The 23,082-nt window shown below is 40.6% G+C and overlaps 2 protein-coding genes across 4 annotated transcripts in view; one reads left to right on the top strand and one right to left on the bottom strand.

Moving 5' to 3' along the window:
* Nucleotides 1-4,680: 4,680 nt before the first annotated feature.
* The window catches only part of blcap (bladder cancer associated protein), a 57,836-nt gene continuing 39,434 nt past the window's right edge, over nucleotides 4,681-23,082 (bottom strand). For all 3 annotated transcript variants that reach the window (XM_060919150.1, XM_060919149.1, XM_060919151.1), the window contains exon 2: nucleotides 4,681-6,043. In XM_060919150.1, coding sequence (XP_060775133.1) covers nucleotides 5,655-5,918 — 264 coding nt within the window. In that variant the 5' untranslated portion in view covers nucleotides 5,919-6,043 and the 3' untranslated portion in view covers nucleotides 4,681-5,654. The remainder of the gene's footprint in view (nucleotides 6,044-23,082) is intronic.
* On the top strand, nucleotides 14,467-17,797 carry LOC132884356 (uncharacterized protein K02A2.6-like). The gene has a single exon (XM_060918201.1). The coding sequence runs from the start codon at nucleotides 14,726-14,728 to the stop codon at nucleotides 17,435-17,437; it is 2,712 nt and encodes a 903-aa protein (XP_060774184.1). The 5' UTR covers nucleotides 14,467-14,725; the 3' UTR covers nucleotides 17,438-17,797.

Raw genomic sequence — 23,082 nt, 5'->3', positions numbered from 1 at the left:
GCAACCCAGAAAAAGTGTGCAATTGGACAGGTGGAAGTACGGTATCTGGGCTTCTACTTGGGTCATAGGGAGGTGCATCCCCAAATTGATAAGACTGCAGTGATTGCAGCTTGCCCAAGACCTAAGACCAAAAAGGGAGTGAGGAAGTTCCTGGGGCTGGCTGGCTATTATAGACGGTTCATGCCTAACTTTTTGGACATCAACAGCCCAGTGACTGTCCTCACAAAAAGGGGGCGCCAGATCCAGTCCAGTGGACAGAGCCATGAGAATGGGCTTTTGCTCACGTAAAAGCAGTTTTATGTGGGGGCCCACTGTTGCATTCTCCTGACTTTTCTCTCTCTTTTGTTTTACGTGGCAGATTACCTCTCCTGCCGGGGGGGGGGGGGGGGGGGGGGGTAGCCTCCACTCATGTCCACATTTGTAAATGCCTAGCTTTATGTGGAAATGACCATATGCCCAGTTTTCTATTGTATGTTCATTTCGTAAATGAGGGCCACTGAGTGCATGGGCAGAGTGACAGTAGATAGGTAGACCAGCAGCTAGACCATTCAATCAACTCTTTTGGACCAAATGAAATGATTGGACAGAATTTTTATAGCCCTGTGACTGCTACAGATGATGGCAGATCAGATGATTTTATCATCAGAGCATTTGATTTATTCATTACTGTCAGGATGTAAGGAGAATTTCAAGAAACATCAAAAAGCTTCTAAAAAAATACCTACCCTACCTTTAAACTGCTCTCGAGTTGCATATATTATTTTGCTATACTTTCTCCTTTTGTGTTTATTTTGCATTTGACTTTTGTCCACTCTTTGATGTGAGGTGCAGTGCATGTAAGGGAGTCAAGGCTAATTTCCAGAAATACTTGTGGCATGTGGGAAGAGTGGAAGCAAAGTGATGGGGAATTCGTAGCAAACCCAACAGCCAGCAGTAGTAGTATACAGTAAGTAGTATAGAAGTACAGTATATTGAATTATCATGAAAGAGTTCTGCAAAATTGAGACAAGTGAACTTGTGAATAAGATTTTTAAACTCAACAATATAATTCATACATAAACTTTTAGTAACATATGCTATTTACAGTTGCAATCAGAAGTTTACATACAGAGACATGAATGTCATGACAATATTGGGCTTTCAATTATTGAACTGTTCTTTTTCTGTGGCAGAATAATTGTACAGCATACATCTTTAACAAAAAAAAATGGTGCACTAGCTTTAATTTATTTTGGGCTTTCTGAAATCAACACACTCAATTATACATACAGGGTCAAATATTTACATCCACCCACTTACATTAGTAATTCTGCTAGTGATCATGATTGACTACAACTGGTAGCTTCTCAGTAGGTTTGTTTGACAGCATTCTTTGAATTGACCAACATACAGTATATAGAGATAGTCCAAGGAAGCTCAGTACAGCTCTGAGAAAGAGGATCCTAGATTAGCACAACTCAGGAATGTCTCTTGGAGACATTTCTAAAAATTGCAGATTCCAAGATCATCAGTTCAAACAATTGTATATACAGTAAGTACAAGTTATTGGGAGGTGTAGCAACTTTGCCAAACCACTTTGCTGGAAGAAGAGCCAAATCATCACATTCAGCTGAGAAGAAATTGGTTTGGATGGTCAGGAACAACCCAGGAAGTAACCTTGACTGAAAACTGCTGGAACACTGTCTCCAGTCAAGCAAGTTTTACATTGCTATTGGACCAAGATGCTACTGTCCAAGAAACAAATCCCTGCTCCAAAATAAACACCTTCAGGCTTGACCCAAGATTGCAACTGACCATATGGACAAAGAAAAAGCCTCTTGGAGGAAAGTTTTATGGTCAGTTGAGAAAAGTATTGAATTGTTTGGCTACAATGACCAGTAGTACAGAAACACTGTACCAACTGTGAGAGGAGATCAACAATCGACATGCTTTCATACATTACTCAGTGATGGAACAATGCCCTAGACTCTCAGAAAGAAATCAGAGTTCTTGCCCTCGACATCAAGAAAGCGTTTGATTGTATATGGCACCGTGCTTTTTTTGTCCAAATTGACTTTGTTCAGTATCCAGGGTGACCTACATGTCTGGATCTCATCCTTCTTAGCTGGCAGATGCCAATCAGTTGTACTTGACGGGTTTACCTCTTCATCAATGCCCATATCTGCTGGAGTTCCCCAAGGCAGTGTTCTAGGGCCTTTACTTTTTCTTATGTATATTAGTGATCTTGCCTCACACTTGGAGAATGACCTTCACCTATTTGCTGATGAGTCAACACTGCACATTGTCATAAAAAATCCAGGCATAAGAAGCATTTGTGCAGAGAGCCTACAGCGTGATCTTGACTCAATTGAAAAGTGGGCTTCTGACTGGTGCATAACATTTAATGCAAGTTAAACAGAGATGATCATAAGCAGAAAGCAGACTCAGAACCACCCTCTTTATTTCATGAAAGAAGAGCTAAAGCCCACACAGAGTATAACTCTGCTTGATGCAATCATTACTAACACACTGACTTGGACTCCATACATCAAAGGCCTTGCCAAAAAGACTGCTAGGAGGTTACATATCTTCGGGCACACCAGAAACCTCCTCCCTCTCCAGGCACGGATCGCGGTCTACAAGGCTTTATATCCACCCCCTTATGGAATATGCTTCTCCAATATGGAGCGGAGCAGGCACAACAGCTCTAAAGCTACTGGACAGGCTTCAGAGGAAAGCTCTGTGCCTACTCAGTGACCCACAAAAGGCAAGCATCCTCTCACTGGAACATAGGAGGAAAGTTGCAACTGTCAGCATTTTCTACCACCACATCTTCCTGCAACTTTCTGTGGAGCTTTCAAAAATCTTGCCTGCTCAAGCACCTAGAGCACAAGTAACTCAAGCATCTATGAGTGGTCACCCATACCTTGTCAGTGTACCCAAATCTAACATCCAGCTTCCCTAGGGCAAGCAGATTGTGGAACTTGATTCCAGCTGCTGTATTTCCCAGCACTGTCAATGTGGACAGATTCAAGACTGCTATAAATGCATATTTCTTGAAGTCATTGTAGATACATGTATTTATATTTGTATTGCTATTAATGATAGTCAGATGACAATGCAATTGCGATGTAATTTATATTACTATAAATTCCTAGAGCCGCTTTTCATCTTTTAGATAGCATCACCAGGCTCAGAACTCAGATTTCTTTTTTCTTAAAGGCATGGTGGTGCTATGTTCTGGGGCTGTTTTGCTGCCAGTGGAACTCGTGCATTGCACAAAGTGGATGGAATAATGGAGCCTTCCCACAAAAGTCTTCAGCATAAACTCAAACTATCACAATCTTGGAGACAACTGAATGTTCCAACAGGACAATAACCCCAAATACACATCAAAGCTGGTTGTGGAATGGATAAAGTAGGCCAACATTACATTAAAAAAAAAAGTCCTAACCTCAACCCTGTTGAAAACATGGGAACCGTGCTTAAACATTGGGTCCATGCTCGGAAACCAACAATTGAATTAAAGTTCATTTGAATTTAAATTTACCCTACCAAGAAGGGTCTAATTTGCAACCAGAATTCTGTCAGAACCTTGTTAATAGTTACCAAAAGCATCTGGTCATGGTGAAACTTAAGGGTCATTTAACCAAATATTTGGTGTGCTCTATGTACATTTTGATGCTGTATGGATAATTTTGACCTTGTGCTGAATTCAGACAATTCAAAATAAATTAAAACTTGTGCATCAAATTGTTTATTTTCTGTTAAAGATGCACGTTGTACAATCACTTCTGCAGAGAAAAAAATTTCACAGAAGTTACTGAAAGCCCAATGCCATTCATGTCCATGATGCGTGTATGTAAACTTCTGACTGCATTTGTAGATGATAGTCACATCACTTCTCCAAAACTGCCTTCAGTGGGAGTTTGAAAGGTAGAATGATGTCAGTTCAGAAGTGCGCAACACCAGATGCAGATTAAATTCTGTTATAGCTTAATGACAAGTATTAGTATAAAGTTTCATTTATATGCTGCATCATGTTTGTATAAATAAATTCATGGTCCATGAATGTGATATCCTGTGTGAAGGTGGTGAATATCCAGGTGAAAGCTGTTAAAGTCTGGTGTTCTCCATTCCTTCACAGTCATGCAAAAATTTTATTAGATGCCTTAAAATTGTATGAGACCCCAGTTATCCACAAACACCTCTCATATCTGAATCTGTAGAAAGTTGACCTTTTGCTTCAGCAATGACAAAAATTCAATCTTGAATTACAAGCCAAAAACATGCAATGCCCAATTGTGCCTGTTTTGTTTGCTGTTCTATACAAAAAAAAAAAAAAAAGCATTCAAGATTATGAGCAGAATCATTCCACTCTGCTTGGACATATTTTGATAACCATTACTTATGGATTTGATACATAAGAACTGGAATGTTCATAAAGCCACAGGATTAAAGTGAGGGATGACAACAGAATGCAGTGTCATTATTCCTTAATTTGTTTGTTGAACCAAATTATCTACTTAATGCATGTTGGCATTTGTGTTTCAGTTGTGTTGACTAAGATTTCAGTGAGTGAGTGAGTGAGTAATCATCAAATATGGTCAAAACCAAACTCCAAGTGTCCCCCTTCCCATGTTATTCTTGTCAGGGTTCCAACATCTACAGAACTCAGAAAGTTTGAAATTACAGTCAATCTGCACATTATGAACTTTAATTAAAAAGCTGCAACAGCATTTGAACAAACTGAGCTGCACACAGGTACAACTTGTTACTTTCAATACTCTTGAGCTCTAATAAGCTTGGTTTAGACATTCACCACCACTGAAGTCACCTCAGATCCTGGGATTTTAACAGTGACAAGAACAAAAAAAAAAAGTTATGATAAAACTCACAGAACCAGTCAAAAGTTTGAACATGACTAATTCAATTTTTTTCTACATTTCTATTAATGTTGGGGGGGGGGGGACTTCTTATCCAACAGTGATGAACAGTTGAATGGTTGACATGGGTCACTACAGTTGTGGGCTATTTACTGTATTTTTATTTATTACTTGGTGCTTGAGACCATCAAACACCTTAAGGTGGCAAGAAATACCACTAATTAACTTCTGACAAGGCACATGTGTTAACTGAAAAGCATTCCAGGTGACTACCTCATGAAGCTGGTTAAGATCATGCCAATAGCTGTCGAGGTAAACGGTGGTTAAGAATCTAAAATATGAAACTTCTTTAATAAAAAACACTGTTTACCATATAATTCCATACGTTACTTCATAGATTTGATGTCTTCAGTATTGTTTTACAATGTAGAATATGGTCAAAACACAAACCTATGAATGAGTAGGTGTCCAAACTTTTGACTGGTACAGTACATGCTCACACATCAAAATCTTTCAGCATACAATTAAAGTTGAGCTGAAAGATTAAAACAGAAAAAAAAAAAAAAACCTGTAAGCCTATAAACCCATGAACTAAGATTTGAGACCGCGTTGCCTTGCAAAATGGAAAATAAAGTAACAGGTTTATTTGTGATTAAAATATGACTTCAGTGAGGCTCTCATTTTCAGCACATTCATCAGGATTTCTCATTAGATGCGTGTTTGTTCATAGGCAGATACTGTCCAGGGTTTGTCCAAAAAGCATTAAGGAGGACTTTGAGAATCTGGACTCTAGGTGCCCACAATACTGGGATCATGTGCCGAGTCTGGCAGTGGCGAGTCATGGCAGTGGTAAAGGAAGCAATTACCCCAGCAGCTGTAACAAATGAGGAACAATGCTGCAAGAAACACTAAGGCACAAATGGTGCATGGCTTCCTTTCCAACAGGAAGCTAAGCAAGTAGAAGCCCATGAACATAGAATGGCTGAACCACAGAGCTGGGTTCAGCGGCTTTGGGATCAGTAGGACCGGAAGTAACCACTGGAGGCAGTACATTGTCTCTGTAGTTGCTGGAGGTGATCAAGTTTCAAAAAGATATATCCAGAGCGATGGGTGGTTGTGTTGTACAACCAATAACTGCTGGTGGAGCTCAGCTTTGCAGTCCAGATATCACGTCAGGCCTTGAAGAGAATAAGATGACATTAAAAACAAATGCATTAACTTTAAAACTTAATTGTATATTAGCCATTACTTTAAAAAAAAAACCACCCCACCCACACAAACCCACACCCCAGTATGACAGTATACAACAAAATCTCAACGAGTTCTACTTAGGGTTGCACAAATGCATTTAAACTTCAGTACTTCTGATTCTAAAACAAAAAACTGTTAGACTCCAGAATAGTCAATACTTTGGGGTCTTATTTCAGTACAGTCATGTCATTTTCCCTGGTGAATCACATTACATTCTAATCAGTGTGCAACAACACATGCATAGAAAGCGATCAAATCACGGCTGAGCCGAATACACCTGCAGGTTCTCCAAAAGACAGAGTGAAAGAGTGAAGTATGGGCATATTTTGCCTACTTTGCAAATGACTAGGGCAAGTCCAAAAGAATGCCTCAAACCTCTCAAAACATCTTGCTGACAAGCATCCCCACCTTTACTGAGAGCTTAAGAGTTGATTATCCTGTACAAGTTATGATGAAACTGTTTAGAAAGATAGCGCCTATGTGTTAGCCTACCTTTTTGAACACCACACTCAATGCAGCATTTTATGAGTAAACAAGTTCAATTTATAGTGTCTCACACTCAAGGTTGCTTTACAATTTTATTGGGGGGGGCTCCCCCAAAAGAGGATCAGGATGCAATTCCAGTGGCATAGCTATCCACAACCCCCCCAAAAAAATTCCAGTGAGAAGCAGCAGCCAAAACACACAGCATGCTCCCAACCGGAAATGACCAATACCATCATTCTAAGCATTGTTCTTACCAAAACATCTGCTCTTAAAAAGGTCTTTAATTTTCAATATAAAACTTTAAACACGCATGCTTAAAGACTGATGTTAAATCTTTGGGCAGAAATATGATAAAGTAAACCAACCTTTTCCAAGTGCATGTAGGAATTACAGCTTGAGCCAAAGTATTCGACTGTTTGAATATTCGTACATTGGGTAGGCATTCGGTTTTCAATTTTAGGATTCAGATTTTTTTTTTGGCCACATCAATTCAATTCCATTTTATTTGTATTGAGCTTTTAACAATGGACATTCTAGCAAAGTAAACAAACGCTACGTTCACACTGCAAGGCTTAATGCTCAATTCCGATTTTTTTGTGAAATCCGATTGTTTTGTGAGGTCGTTCACATTAACAAATATGCGCGACTTGTATGTGATCCTCAGTATGAACGAAAAGCGACCTAAAAGTGTTCCGCATGCACATTGCAGGATACGACGACGTCACACGCAGTGAGCATGGCCAGTGTTTACGGAAGTAAAACCGCCCGGTTGCGGTATGACCCATCCAATCTAGCTTGAATAGCTGCATCCCCCCAAATGGAAATCAGCTCCCTAACCTCTGCGTCCTTCCATTGAGAAGATTCAGAACCTTCACAGCCCGAAGCGTCCCTCGCATTGATGTCATGCGCAGGGGCGCAGATACGTTTTTTGAACTGGGGGGGGGGACAAAAAACTGGGGGGGACAAAGCTGCCAGCAAATCAACCCCGATATGCCTGTCAAACTTGTTGTGGGTTACCACAGCAACCAAGCTCGAGCTCGCAACCTGTGCAGTCTGCGCAGCTCAACCAACCGAATATCAGTCTTTGTTTTGTTTTATGTGAATTGTTGCAACTATGTATACACTGCCGTGCACCTCAATAAACCGAATGGTAATTAGTCTTTTGATTTTTCCGTGAGGTTTGCCTTATGCAAAGAAAGACAGCATAGACGTTTTTTTCCTCCCTATAAGTGGGGGGGGGGGGGGGGGGGGACCGAACGAGGTGAATTTAAATCTGGGTGGGACGAGTCCCACCGTCTATCTGCGCCCGTGATTATGCGCCTGTTGTTGTAACTTTTTTTGAGAGACCCGCCGCCTACTTCAGCGCAGAATAGTGACGTTTGTGGCTTGTTGATGACGTGCAAGTCGGATGAATGCGACCTGGCAGTTCAGACTGAAGTCGCATATGAAAAGAGCGGATAGGAATCGGAATTAGGACCACATATCCAAACGGCCTGGGTCGGATTTGAAAAAAAAAAAATCGGATCTGTGTCGTTCATACTGTCAATAAAAGATCGGATACAGGTCACATATGGGCAAAAAGATCGGATTTGAGCCTGCAGTGTGAACGTAGCCAAAGTCATCGAAATCCCCCACCCTATATACCAACTTTCAAGGTATTATTGGTCATTTTTTTTCAAGCTCTGCTGCAGGAACCCAACTCTACCTCTTTACACTGACCTCAGCAGCCCATGGCATAAGCCCACCAGACCTTTGGTCCAGGGGAGCTAAAAATTAAAATTTCTCACATCTCTTAGTATCAAAAGGCAAACATACATTACTTAAATCAACATGTATACCAACTTTCAAGACCATACCACTCAGATTTCAAGTTCTGCTCCAGAAACAAAACCTACCACTAAGACTAACCTGAGAGACCAAGTCTGAAACTGTTTCCATGGAAACATGAAAAATTAAAATCTCTCATTTCTTAGTATGAAAAACGAACATCTACACCTTGTTAAATTGTATACCAAGTTTCAAATCCATATCAAGAATAGCTTTGGATATATACTCCGGGAGGCGGCACGGTGGTGTAGTGGTTAGCACTGTCGCCTCACAGCAAGGTGGTCTGGGTTCGAGCCCCGTGGCCGGCGAGGGCCTTTCTGTGTGGAGTTTGCATGTTCTCCCCATGTCTGCGTGGGTTTCCTCCGGGTGCTCCGGTTTCCCCCCAGTCCAAAAGACATGCAGATTAGGTTAACTGGTGACTCTAAATTGACCGTAGGTGTGAACGCGAGTGTGAATGGTTGTCTGTGTCTATGTGTCAGCCCTGTGATGACCTGGCGACTTGTCCAGGGTGTACCCCGCCTTTCGCCCATAGTCAGCTGGGATAGGCTCCAGCTTGCCTGTGACCATGTAGAACAGGATAAAGCGTCTAGAGATGATATGCTCCGGAAACAAACATTGCTCTTAAAAACCAAAGTCAATCCATTTAAAAAATAATAATTTGAAAAACACTTCAAAAATCCAAAATAACAAAAAGGCACCAGTTCACATGTTGCTTTATATGTATACAAAGTCTCATGAGATCTTTAGTAGTTTAAAAACATGGAAACAAAAACGTGACCAGACGGACAGCCAGACGGAACCTGTAACATTACCTTGTTAACATGTATACCAAGTTTCAAATCCGTATCATGGAGAGAGAAAAAAGAAAATTTTTTTTATATTTTTATAAAAATACACATATACACACACACACTTGTGTTCAAAATAATAGCAGTCCAACACGACGAACCAGATCAATCACTGTTTTTGGTGGAAATTATATTACTACATGGCAAATAATTTACCAGTAGGTGTAGTAGAGTCATAGAAAACCAACAGACCCAACGTTCATGATATGCATGCTCCTGAGTCTGTGTAATCGAATAATTAAGTGAAAGGGACGTGTTCAAAATAATAGCAGTGTGGAGTTTAATTAGTGACGTCATTCATTCTGTGAAAAAACAGGTGGTGTCAATCAGGTGGCCCTAATTTAAGGATGAAGCCAGCACATGTTGTACATCCATTTCTCTCTGAAAACATGAGAAACATGGGTCGTTCCAGACACTGTTCAGAAGAACAGCGTGCTTTGATTAAAACGTTGATTGGAGAGGTAAAACGTATACTGTAAAGTGGTGCAGAAAATGATGGGCTGCTCAGCTAAAATGATCTCCAGTGCTTTAAAATGGACAGCAAAGCCAGAGAGACGTGGAAGAAAACAGAAGACTACCATTCGAATGGATCGAAGAATAGCCAGAATGGCAAAGACTCAGCCAATGATCAGCTCCAGGGTGATCAAAGACGGTCTGAAGTTACCTGTGAGTACTGTGACAATTAGAAGATGCCTGTGTGAAGCTAATCTATCGGCAAGAAGCTCCTGCAAAGTTCCACTGTTTTAAAAAAAAAAAAAAGTGCTGAAGAGGATACAATTTGCCAAAGAACACATCGACTGGCCTAAAGAGAAATGGAAAAACATTTTGTGGACTAATGAAAGTAAAATTGTTCTTTTTGGGTCCAAGAGCCGCAGACAGTTTTTCAGACGACCCCCAAACACTGAATTCAAGCCACAGTACACTCTGAAGACAGTGAAGCATGGTGGTGCAAGCATCATGATATGGGAATATTTCTCTATGATGTTGGGCCCATTTATCGCATACCAGGGATCATGGATCAGTTTGCATATATCAAAATACTTGGAGGTCATGTTGCCTTATGCTGAAGAGGAAATGCCCTTGAAATGGGTGTTTCAACAAGACAACGACCCCAAACACACCAGTAAGCGAGCAGCATCAGGGTTCAAGACCAACAAAATGAAAGTTATGGAGTGGCCAGCCCAATCCCCAGACCTTAATCCGATAGAAAACTTGTGGGGTGACATCAAAAATGCTGTTTCTGAGGCAAAACCAAGAAATGCAGAGGAATTGTGGAATGTTGTCAAATCATCCTGGGCTGGAATACCTGTTCACAGGTGCCAGAAGTTCTCAGAAACCGTGGTTATACAACTAAATATTAGTTTAGTGATTCACATGAATACTAAATCCTTAAGATTTTTTCAGTTTATACAGTAAATATTTGGAGTTTGTAATGAAAAATGCAGACACTGCAATTTTTTTGAACAGCCCAATGTTGATTTTTCTTCATTTTCTGTAAAGTAATTAAAATATTGATACATTTTTCTTCATGTTTTGATGTAGAATATAAATGTGCATTGTTCCCAATGCATGGAAATAAAAACTTAAGGATTTTGAGCTTTACTCACATTTTTAAACACGCTGCTATGATTTTGAACACACACACACACACACACATATATATATATGAATGAGTGATTCCACGCTTATGGGTACTGAAATGGGGACATGAACTTATTTTTAAAAATTCACCTAAAACCATTTCTTTTTTTTACCATCAGGTCACAAAACATGTAATCTTTAATGAATGATATGTTAAAAGATAACTTTAATTTTCTGAGATGTAATAAAAACATTTATATGCCAAAGTCAGAACATAACAGAAGTGTTGTGGACATATATATTCTCAATTTTAACAATGTAGAATTACTTTTTGAAACATAGGAAGGTAATGTTTTAGCAAATATAATTAATAAACATGTGTAGTAGAATAAACATACACATTCTTTCAATAAGATTAACATGGTATATAGCTAGATTGTAATTAATTTGTAACAGACATGAGATGGACAATCGTAACAGAAGTAATGTAACAGACATCATTTTGGAACTCATAGGCTTGACTTTGGCATATAAATATGTTTTTATTACATCTCAGAAAATTAAAGTTATCTTTTAACATATCATTCATTAAAGATTACATGTTTTGTGACCTGATGGTAAAAAAAGAAATGGTTTTAGGTGAATTTTTAAAAATAAGTTCATGTCCCCATAAGCGTGGAATCACTTTTTTTTTTATAAAAATAATGTAAAAATTTGAAACACACTTCAAAAATCCAAAACAGCAAAAAGGAGCCAGTTCACATGTTGCTTGATCTGTTTGCAAAATTTCATGAAGATATCGTCAGCAGTTTTAAAGATATGGCCCAGAAACAAAAACATAACCGGACGGATGGAACCGGTTTCTATATCCCCCACCAAACTTTGTTTGGGCAGGGGATAATAATCCCAACAATACTGTAGAATTACAATCCTTAAAAAGGGAGTGCGTCTTTAACCTTGAAAAGACATTTTGCAGAGCTATGCCATCCATCTCAGCAAAGAACGGAGAAATGCCCGGCCGGTCCATCCTGAGTCAAATTTAGTGTGCGCCATGCACACATACATGAACAACTTAAGTGCAAATTTACTGCTGTCTTTCGAAGATTTAAAAAAAGGTGCATGCACCATTTCTCCACTAAGGTTACCCAGTGCGTACATGAGTACTGGGTATAAACACTGCAATTGAAATAAAGCATACACCTGTTCTCATATATTTGTATCCATATATTTTATGAAGTGTCTGGATTTTGTTATTTTACACTAAAGGTCTGTCCTGTTATGTTAGTTGGGTTCAGTAAATTAAGTTCTTGGTGAATGTTTTGTAAAAATGTGTTGATTTTTAAAGTGAAATTCTAGATGTGATATGGCTCACCTGGACTGATTTCCTAACATGCCATTTGAATGTAGAAAGGCTTGGGCCGTCTTAAAACAATACAATGCACTGATGTTATGCAGTTACAAAATATATAAAGAACTCATGCTGTTGTTGAACTTTTCTGTATCTGTTGATGTGATTACTCATTTCAAGCAGCATCTCTCAAGCCCCTCTCATAAACTGGCCCCCATTACAAACTAATTGAATAGCCCTGGTCTAGACTATCCTGGTACTCAACCCAGAAGTGAAAAAGGGTTTCGCTGCATGCACCGACTGCCTTTTGAAACCATACATAAAACCACGTTCTGGGCACTGGTGTCGTTGCATGATTTGACTGCAATTCTGTTCTCTGAGTCCTGGAATTTATAATATTAATAAAAAAGTCTGCCATGAATGCTATGCTTTTCATTTCATGTAGGGATGTCCCGATCAGGTTTTTTTGCCCTCCGATCCGATACCGATCATTTGATTGAGTATCTGCCGATACCGAGTCCCGATCCGATACTTCTTATAATCCATAAAAAATAAAGACAAGGAAAGAAACGGATCCAGGATGTTCCTCATTTTTTATTTAACATCTTATTTTAACATCCAACAACTCCGTTAGCAAACAGAGCACTTACGTGAGGCAGTTTCAACAATAAATAACAAATTTTAAAAAATAACCTTAAAATACCTGGCAGGAATGTAAACAAAAAAAAAAAAAAAGTGCCACAGTGCCGGTAATTTGCTTTTAAGAACACATCTCACAGTGGTGTATGTTATGTATTGATGGGTTAAGTTTGTCCCACTGTTCTTTCCGTCCACTCCCTACGGCAGTCTGCCTGTTACTTTTCTGTATGCAGATTCCCGGGTTATTCAATACAGAAGCATGTACCCTACTTCAGGTCTCCTGTGTCCTTAATCTTATGTGAATATGTGTAGCTTTATTAAGGAGCCAAGATATAATAACTGGCGACGAGGACGATTCGTGCCTGCGCTCTGTTAGTGGCACAGAAAAATATGTTCTGAAGTTTTGTTTTGCTTTTTTTTTTCCCCTCGCGCGGACGTTTCATGTTTTCTGGCTCAACGCAGCAGCTAGCGCTGATTGTAATGGACGGATGTGGACACTTCTATGACGGTGAAGATTAAAACCAAAAATAATAAAGGGAGGGAAAATAAAGTTCTGACAACAACGACGGAGGACGTAAGAAGAGAAGTTGACGGCACGATAAAAAGGGATAAATAAGAATAAATGCTGGACAATGGCCGCGCTGTTGGGAAATATTGGACCATTTGATGACGCCACTGAACAGTGGAGTGCGTACACAGAGAGGTTTGAGTACTTTGTTCTCGCTAATAAGATCGCAGATGATGTTAAAGTGCCAACCTTTTTGAGTGTAATGGGAGGGAAAGCATTTAATCTGTTACGCAGTTTAACGCAACCACACAAACCTGGAACAAAGTCATACGCAGATATCGTGAAGATCTTAGGGGATCACTATTCCCCCAAACCGCTCGTTATTGCCGAGCGGTTCAGATTCCATAACAGGAACCAGGAAGAAGGTGAATCTATTTCAGAGTTTGTAGCCGCGCTGAAACGTTTATCTGAACACTGAATTTGGATCGTCCGTCCTAAATGACAATACGAGACAGACTGGTGTGTGGTCTACGCAGTGAGTCCATTCAAAAACGCCTACTTACTGAGGCAAAATTGACACTAAAACAGGCCATAGAGTTAAGCACCTCCATGGAAATGGCTACACGTGATGCACAGCAATTAAGTGCCGCAACCCAAGTGCATAAACTATCATCTGAACCAGCAAACAAATCCTCTACTGACAGGCCTTGTTATCGGTGCGGGAGAACTGGACATGATGCACAAGAATGCTGGTGCAGGGAATTAGACTGCAGACATTGTGGAAAGACTGGCCACATTGAACGTGTCTGTAGAAGTAAAAACAAAAATGAAAGACAACATAGGCCTACTGAGGTGAAGAAAAATGCTTTCAGGAGGAATAAAAAGAAACATAAATAAGTTGGAACACAACCAACAGGAACCAAGTGGTGATGAGTCAGATGATGAGACAGTATGTGTTCTATCAATCAGGGACAGTGATGACGGATACTGGGTCACCCCACTTGTAGAAAACAATCATGTGCGGATGCAAATAGACACAGGCTCCCGTCTTTCCATGGTGTCCGAGGCCGTTTACAGAGAAAGGCTGCAACACCTTACCCTCCAACCAACAAAATTAAAATTACGAACCTATACTGGGGAGGCTGTTCCAGTTTTAGGATTTGTGACTGCAACGGTGGGTTACAACAAACAAAAAAAGACCCTACCCCTGTACATCATTGCAGGAAACCGCCCAGCTCTATTCGGCCGCAGCTGGCTGGAAGAACTCAGATTAAACTGGCAAGAAGTTTTACTGGTGAATGATAGTACCACTGGTTCCCTGCGGGAGGTTTTGGAGAAGCATTCCAACGTTTTTGATGGTGAACTTGGCAGCATGAAGGACATAACAGTTAAATTGACCATAAAACCAGGAAGTATGCCAAAGTGTCTGAAGGCAAGGCCAGTTCCCTATGCAATCAAACCGAAGGTAGAGGCTGAATTAGACCGGCTGGTTGAAAGTGGAGTACTGGAACAAGTTAGAACGAGTGACTGGGCCACACCAATTGTTCCAGTAATAAAAAAAGACGGGTCTCTCAGAATCTGTGGTGATTTCAAGGTCACTGTAAACCCTGTCTTAGCTGCTGAGCAGTATCCATTACCCTTGATCGATGACATTTTCTCAGGTCTGGCTGGAGGTCAAAAGTTTAGTAAGATAGACTTATGTCAGGCTTACCTCCAGATGCATGTTGTCCCAGAGTCTCAGGAACTGCTGACGATAGTTACACACAAGGGCCTATACAGGTATAAGAGGCTCCCTTTTGGAATTACATCTGCTCCAGCCCTGTTTCAAAGAGCCATGGAACAAATCCTGAGTGGCCTCCCTGGTGTCCAATGCTACTTGGATGATCTTCTCATCACGGGGGTCGATGACAAGACACACTTACAGAACCTGGAAGCTACATTGCAGAGACTGGAAGATTATGGCCTGAGAGTTCGGCGAGACAAATGTGAATTTTTCAGATCCTCAGTTGAATATTTGGGCCATGTTATTGACAGTACCGGACTGCACAAAGCGCCATCCAAAGTAAAGGCCATCACAGAAGCGCCCTCCCCGGAAGACGTGACCCAGCTGAGATCATTTTTGGGCCTTCTCACATATTATGCAAGATTTGTGCCTAACCTGGCCAATAAGCTCAAGCCATTACACGAGCTGCTGAATAACACCAAGACATGGGAATGGACAGACAGGTGTGAGGCAGCATTCAGGGAAGCCAAAATGGCTCTGTGCGACTCGGATGCCCTCATACATTTGGATCCCAAATTACCCATTCAGTTGGCCTGTGATGCGTCACCCTATGGTGTTGGCGCTGTGGTGTCACATATATTACCATCGGGGGAAGAGAGGCCAATCGCTTTTGCGTCACGCACCTTGAGCCAAGCAGAAGGAAGATACGCCCAAATTGAACGGGAAGCATTGGCGATAGTATTTGGCGTGAAGAAATTCCATCAATATCTCTTTGGCAGAAAATTCACTTTACTGACGGACCACCGACCACTCACCTCTATTTTTGGCCCCCACACTGGAATCCCTTCGTTAGCTGCCAGCCGCATGCAGCGATGGGCTTTACTTTTGTCCGCACATCAATATGACATTAAATACCGTAAGGCAGATCTGCACGGAAATGCGGATGGACTGTCTAGGCTGCCATTGTCAGTCACACACACAGAACCAAAGCCGGCTGAAATCTTTTATTTCAAAGATGTGATGTCAACTCCAGTAACATCAGCTCATGTGAAGAAACACACTCGGGCTGACTCGGTTCTGTCGGAAGTGGTGGACATAATCACCCGAGGAAGGAGGGGTATCATGACCAACAGTCTGAAACCATATCTGGTGAGGAGAAATGAGCTATCAGTCCAGGCAGGATGCCTACTGTGGGGGTACCGTGTCATTATTCCACCACCACTAAGAGGGAAAGTGCTCGATGAGCTCCACTCAGGGCACGGTGGAGTGGTACGAATGAAAGAGATTGCACGAAGTTACTTTTGGTGGCCGGGGCTGGATGCAGCTATAGAGGAGAAGGCAAAATCATGTCATGACTGTCAGAAACTGAGAAATCTCCCACAGCTGGCCCCATTACACCCCTGGTCCTGGCCAGAAGAGCCATGGCAAAGAGTTCACATAGACTTTGCAGGGCCACTAGAGGGCAGTATGTTTCTAGTGGTGGTAGATGCCCACAGTAAGTGGCCAGAGGTTGCGGTAATGAAGAACACCTCCACAGAGAAAACGATCGAAGAACTACGGAACATGTTCAGTCGCTTTGGCTTACCACAACAACTTGTTAGCGACAACGGGCCACAACTGGTGTCTGAAGAGTTCAAGGCATTTATGGAAGAGAATGGCATTCATCACATTAAATCTGCACCATATCACCCAGCTACAAATGGGCTGGCTGAAAGATTTGTCCAGACCATGAAGCAAGCTCTCAAGTCTACACATGGCACTCGGTCACTTAACCAGCGCCTCAGTGCTTTTCTGCTGTCATATCGGAACACTCCTCACGCTACCACAAAGGTGTCTCCAGCCTCAGCCTTAATCAAAAGACAGCTTCGTACACGCCTAGATCTTCTGAGACCTCTGAGGACTAAAGAGGTTGTTCACAGTCAGCAGAGAGCCCAGGTCGACAGAAGAGCTAAAGCACGGCTGCGGACCTTCACGGCTGGGGACCATGTTCTTGCTCGGAACTATGCCAGGGGAGATAAGTGGAAACCAGCGACTGTTTTGGCAAAAACAGGGCCTGTGTCATACACGGTAGAAACCAGTGACCACCTCGTATGGCGGCGTCATACCGACCAACTGCTCCACGCATCTGGTTCCAGTAATGACCCGACTGTTGCAACATCTTCAGTTCCTGACCTCGACATCTACCCAGATCAACACCTGGGTGAATTCCAGATTCCACCAGTAGATGGGGAGGTTCCCCCACCTACAGGCGAGCCTGAGCAGAGTACACCACCGCAACCAGAAGGCAAGACCAGTGCCATTCCTGTGGGTCGTACTTATCCCAAAAGAGACAGACGACCCCCTGATAAACTCTCCTATTAGTCTAGCGACTGACCCACGACGATGGGGCACAATAATCCCCAGGGTTCAGTCTGGGAATTGAGGCAGTCTACCCTCTTTCCCTAGCTAGGGAAAATATTTAATTAATAGGCCTACTGTTATTTGTTACCAGTTATACACCTTGAAATAGAGAGTGGCTTGTTTTCTAAATGTGGGACATTAAAGTAAAGGGGGAGGGATATGTTATGTATTGATGGGTTAAGTTTGTCCCACTGTTCTTTCCGTCCACTCCCTACGGCAGTCTGCCTGTTACTTTTCTGTATGCAGATTCCCGGGTTATTCAATACAGAAGCATGTACCCTACTTCAGGTCTCCTGTGTCCTTAATCTTATGTGAATATGTGTAGCTTTATTAAGGAGCCAAGATATAATAGTGTACAGTAATTTCAATTAAGGAAATGAACGTTTTTCTTGATGAAAACAAGCATTTCTACCCTTTCAGGTTTGAGCCCGTTTCTTTTGTCATCCAACGAAAAAAAAAAAAAAAAAAAAAAATGATCTCATGCTTTGCTTTCCGCTTCGAACTGCTTCCGTGTTCAACTTTGCCGGCAACAGGCAGCCAATAACCAATAGCGTCTCCGCTACAAAGTGATGTCATGCCGCACGCGTTGATGTTGCTGTGTTGAGACAAGAGGTCTGGTCTCACTCTGTGCCAACGCATAGCTATTGATGTGTTAAAAATGAGAATATATTATATAGATATATATCCGATCCCTGATCGGGAGGCAATGCCCGATTCCGATCGAGTCTGAAACCATGTGATCGGGCCCGATTTCCGATCACGTGATCGGATCGGGACATCCCTAATTTCATGTGCTATGCTTTGCTATGTTTTCATTTCAAATCTAATTTTGCCCCTTGCATATTTGACAAAGTATAAAACAGCAAATTTAATAATGTTGAATTGTGCCTAAAATCAGCCCGAGATGCTACTAGAATTGCACCATTGGAAGCCTCCAATTTAAAAATTTTCCAGGGGAGCATGCCCCCGCAGACCCCCCGAGCAGCCTTCAGGGCTCTCCAGGCTGGGCTTTGCATCAGTAGCATTGCTCTGATAGTGGGTCCCCCCCTTCCGGGGAAAGCCCCGAGTAGTACAGTAATATGAAATATATTTATATTATAAAAAAAAAAAAACCTTGAGTAGTCATAAAATGTATAAAATTATACAAGTGTTTTACTAGGAAATATGCCACTCATTTTTCATACGAGATACCTCAGGAACATGGAGAACCAAAAACGTGGCAAGTTTCTATACGTTACTTGTGAGCAAACTGATGGACTACTTTGATAAATTTGGGTACTTTGTTTGTGAATGTGTTTATATAATAAAAAGAACAAAATCACACCTTTACTTGAATATACGAAGTTTATAACTTTGTGCTGAAAAGCTTGCATTTTTCATACGAAATACATCGTGGATCTGAGTGGCATATTTTCCGATCTTTCACTCTGATGTCACTCCCAGCATTTTCCCACTGACTAGACACGTTCAAAATTAAAATTTTGATGAACTTTCATTTGTTTGTTTTTTTTTGTGGTTGTGTCCATATAACAAAGAACATTACATGGTGGTGTGAAGATACAAAGTTGGAGTGGTGAATATATTCTCAAAACAAGAAAGTAAACTTCATATTCTCGCACAACCATGTAATAGTCCCTCTCTCCCTCTGACATGGAGACACACTTTCCCTTGCATTTTTATGTGACATGCTTTTGTTCATTTTTATTCAATGAGAAGAGTTTTTAGGCAAGAATTGTGTTATGACAACTGCCACTGTTCACTTGTATCTGTGTCAGTTAGGCATGCAACAATTACTCAACGACCAAATTAGCTGCCAACTAATTTAATGATCGATTAGTTGATACATGTTTTTCACACCAACTAGGAATGTTTTGACATTACCACTTACTGGAGAGAAGCTAACAAAAGTGCAAAGGCAGCTTCAAAAAACAAAACCCTCAAATGTGGGAGCACTTCTGGGGAGGGGTTAATTGCAAAAGGTGACCTTGTGAATTTGTAAAGCTGCCCTTGGCTGGCACGGAAGCACATCCTGTATGTTGGAGTACCTGAAGACAACGCACATCTGCTCACTGGCTGAGGAGGATTCATCTCTGTAAGGTAGTTTACTAGCCAGTTAGCTAACATTAAAAGCAGTCTTGTGTCATGTTATAAGCTGCAACATTTTCTATTTGAAATGCATACTTGAATTGTTAATGGGGTTGGAACAAAGAAGCAAGTAACAACCTGTTGCTCACAATCCAAATAACTGACAATTTTAAACTTGGCTTCACTGTCAATGTCGGTGACATTTATGGCTGGAGGCAGTGAGTGCCTTTACATGCACATAGAGAAAATCGAATTTCTGCCGTAGCTCGACTGAAATCAAAGTTCTAAATGCCATGGATACACCTTAGCTCAGCTGAAATCGAAACGAACTGGATTTCTCGTAATCGAGCTACGCGACCTAGATTATGCGATTGTAGCCGAGCTACTTCGTGCATGTAACCCTATCGAGCTACGTAGTCGAGTTACTTACTTCCCTTCCGGAAGTGACAAGACCACAAGCAGGAAACACAACAGCCTCGGTCGGCATGACAACAGTAGTAGTAGCGAGCAGCAGAAGAGGTCAGGAGTAACAAGGAGACAAAAAACAAACAATTGAACTTTGTGTGTGTTTATTAAGACATAAGTTAAATTGTAAGCAAAAAAATGGACTTTAGAAAAATATACAATTGTGCAAAATAAGTTGTCTTACAAAACAGTGGTATGCGCAGGACAGTTTGTAGCCAACAGGTGGCAATGACGTGGTGTGAATGTAAAGTGGAAATCACTCTTCTTCATGACGACAACCGGAAGTGTACCAACACGATGGGGCGTGTAGCGCCACCCGTGGCTCGGGTGCACAATGTACCTCACACAATAGCTTGATTTCCTTGTGTGCATGTAGGATTGGATTTCTCTGGCACCTCTGCTGGGACCCTTAGCTCGATTACCGACAGTAGCTCGATTTGGATGTGCATGTAAACGCACTGAGTGTTTCTGCTGACTGCACAGGTTTGCAGATGTCTGGAGAAATTGATATTTTCTTGCTAAATCTTAAAGAAAAATTCTCCAACTCCAGTTTATATGCATGGCTACAGTGAACAATTTGAGTTTGTTCTCGTCAGAAACTGACACTTTTTTTGGGGGGGGGGGGGGGGGGGGGGAAGTGACCGCCTGAATAACCAACCTCTTCATTTATAACAGAGTTCCTACACATTTTCCATTTCAAAATCCATACTTCACAGTACACTTCAGAGCATATTTGATGCCACAGTACAAATGTTTTATTTAAATACCTGACTTTAAAAATCCAAACTTAATACCCATGTTACGAGTATGCAGATGTGGACAAAAGCACCCAACTTCATTACTTAAGTCAAAGTACAGATCTCACTGGTCAAATGTTACTCCAATACAAGTGAAAGTTGTACAGTTAAATTTTTATTTAGAAGTACTTGCTTTTAAAAATACTTAAGTATTAAAAGTACATTTTCTGTCAACATATTGTCGTATTATTGCCACAACGCTTACAAAACCTAATGGCTCTGAGGCAACCAACTAGATTTACTGACTAGCTTGTAGAACATTACAAAATGAAACGCAACTGAACTGAAAAAGCACCAGTCTTTTTTTTTTTTTTGGTAACACTCCTCCCCACCCCAACAAAGCAGCATGGTAGCATTCTGACACCACTCTGGCAGTGTGCGCACACATGCATGTGTATGTTAAATCAGGAAGACGGTGGAATAGCTGTAAATGAACACGCTGAGAGCGATAGACAAAAACAAGCAAATGGTCCATGGATCACCAAAGGATTAAAAAATGCCTGTAAAAAAAAAAGAACACGCTGTATAGACAATTCATAAAAAAAAAGAACTTTGGAGGCAGAAATTAAATATAAAAAATACAAGAATAAATTAACCAGCATTATGAGGACATGTAAGAAGGAATATTATAATAAATTATTAGATAGTAATAAAAATAATATGAAGGGGCTATGGAATGTACTGAATAGTATTATTAGGAATAGAGCTAAAAACAAAAACACAAGCTACCCTGATCATTATATTGAGAATGACAGATCAATAAATAATATGGAGGAAGTGGTAAATGGTTTTAATAGATTCTTTGTAAATGTGGGATCAGATTTGGCAGAAAAGATTCAAGATACAGACACACCTGGAGGGGCAGAGGCTGCTCGATGGGAGAGAAATCCTAAATCTATATTCCTTGGTGCAGTTGGCATAAAAGAGGTCATAGACATTGTAAGGAGAAGTGAAAGTAAAACCTCCACTGACTGGAATGATATTGATATGAGTTTAATAAAAAAAAAGTTATTGAAGAAATTGCAGAACCATTTACTCACATATGTAATATGTCTTTTCAATCTGGTAAATTTCCAAACAACATGAAAATAGCTAAAGTTATACCTTTATATAAATGTGGAGATCGACACCATTACACAAATTACAGGCCAGTTTCTTTACTCTCTCAGTTCTCCAAGATCCTCGAAAAACTGTTCACAGCAAAACTAGACAACTTCATTGAAAAATATAAACTTTTAGCTGACAGTCAATACGGATTCCGGAAAGACAGATCAACAACCCTGGCATTAATGGAACTTATTGAGAAAATCACAAATGGTATAGACAAAAAACATGTTATGGGAATTTTCATAGATCTAAAGAAAGCATTTGATACAATAAATCATGACATTCTATTCAAAAAATTAGAGAGGTATGGTATCAGAGGGGTTGGTTTGGACTGGGTGAGGAGCTACTTAAGTAACAGGCAACAATTTGTAAAAATTGGAGATCACACATCTGAGTATTTGCCCATAACATGTGGAGTACCGCAAGGGTCTGTCTTAGGTCCTAAACTGTTTATATTGTACATTAATGATTTATATAATGTATCAAGTATAATGAAATGCATATTATTTGCTGATACAAACATCTTTTGCGCCGGGGACAATGCACAGCAGCTTATGGAAACAATCACAACCGAAATGAATAAATTAAAAAGGTGGTTTAACGTAAACAAATTGTCATTGAATTTGAGTAAAACAAAGATTATGTTATTTGGAAAATATAAGTCGAACCCTCAAGTTGAATTGAAAATTGACAACATAACCATAGAAAGAGTGTATGAAATAAAATTTCTGGGTGTGATTGTTGATCATAAAGTCTGCTGGAAACCGCATATTAATCATGTTAAAGCAAAAATAGCAAAGATTACTGCAATTTTGGGGAAATCAAGACACATTCTGGACTATAAATCACTACATACTCTGTATAATGCACTCATACTTCCATATTTGAGCTACTGTGTGGAGATATGGGGTAATACCTACAAATCTAACCTGCAGCCGTTATGCACATTACAAAAAAGAGCAATAAGAATCGTCAATAATACGGGATATCTTGAGCATACAAACGCATTATTCGTAAAAGCGCACACTCTGAAATTCACTGATCTGGTTAAACACAAGACTGCACAAATTATGTATAAAGCAAGACATAACCTTCTTCCGGGTGAGGTACAAAATATGTTTATGGAAAGGCAGGGTGGGTATAACCTGAGAG

The sequence above is a fragment of the Neoarius graeffei genome, chromosome 4, assembly GCF_027579695.1.
Source record: "Neoarius graeffei isolate fNeoGra1 chromosome 4, fNeoGra1.pri, whole genome shotgun sequence".
In the NCBI taxonomy this organism is placed as follows: domain Eukaryota; kingdom Metazoa; phylum Chordata; class Actinopteri; order Siluriformes; family Ariidae; genus Neoarius; species Neoarius graeffei.
Note: the sequence above shows the minus strand (reverse complement) of the source record. Positions and strands in the feature narration are given on the sequence as shown.

Bases quoted from the DNA above. Each gene is read 5' to 3' on its own strand.
- LOC132884356 (XM_060918201.1), top strand. From the start codon at position 14,726: ATGAAGGACATAACAGTTAAATTGACCATAAAACCAGGAAGTATGCCA.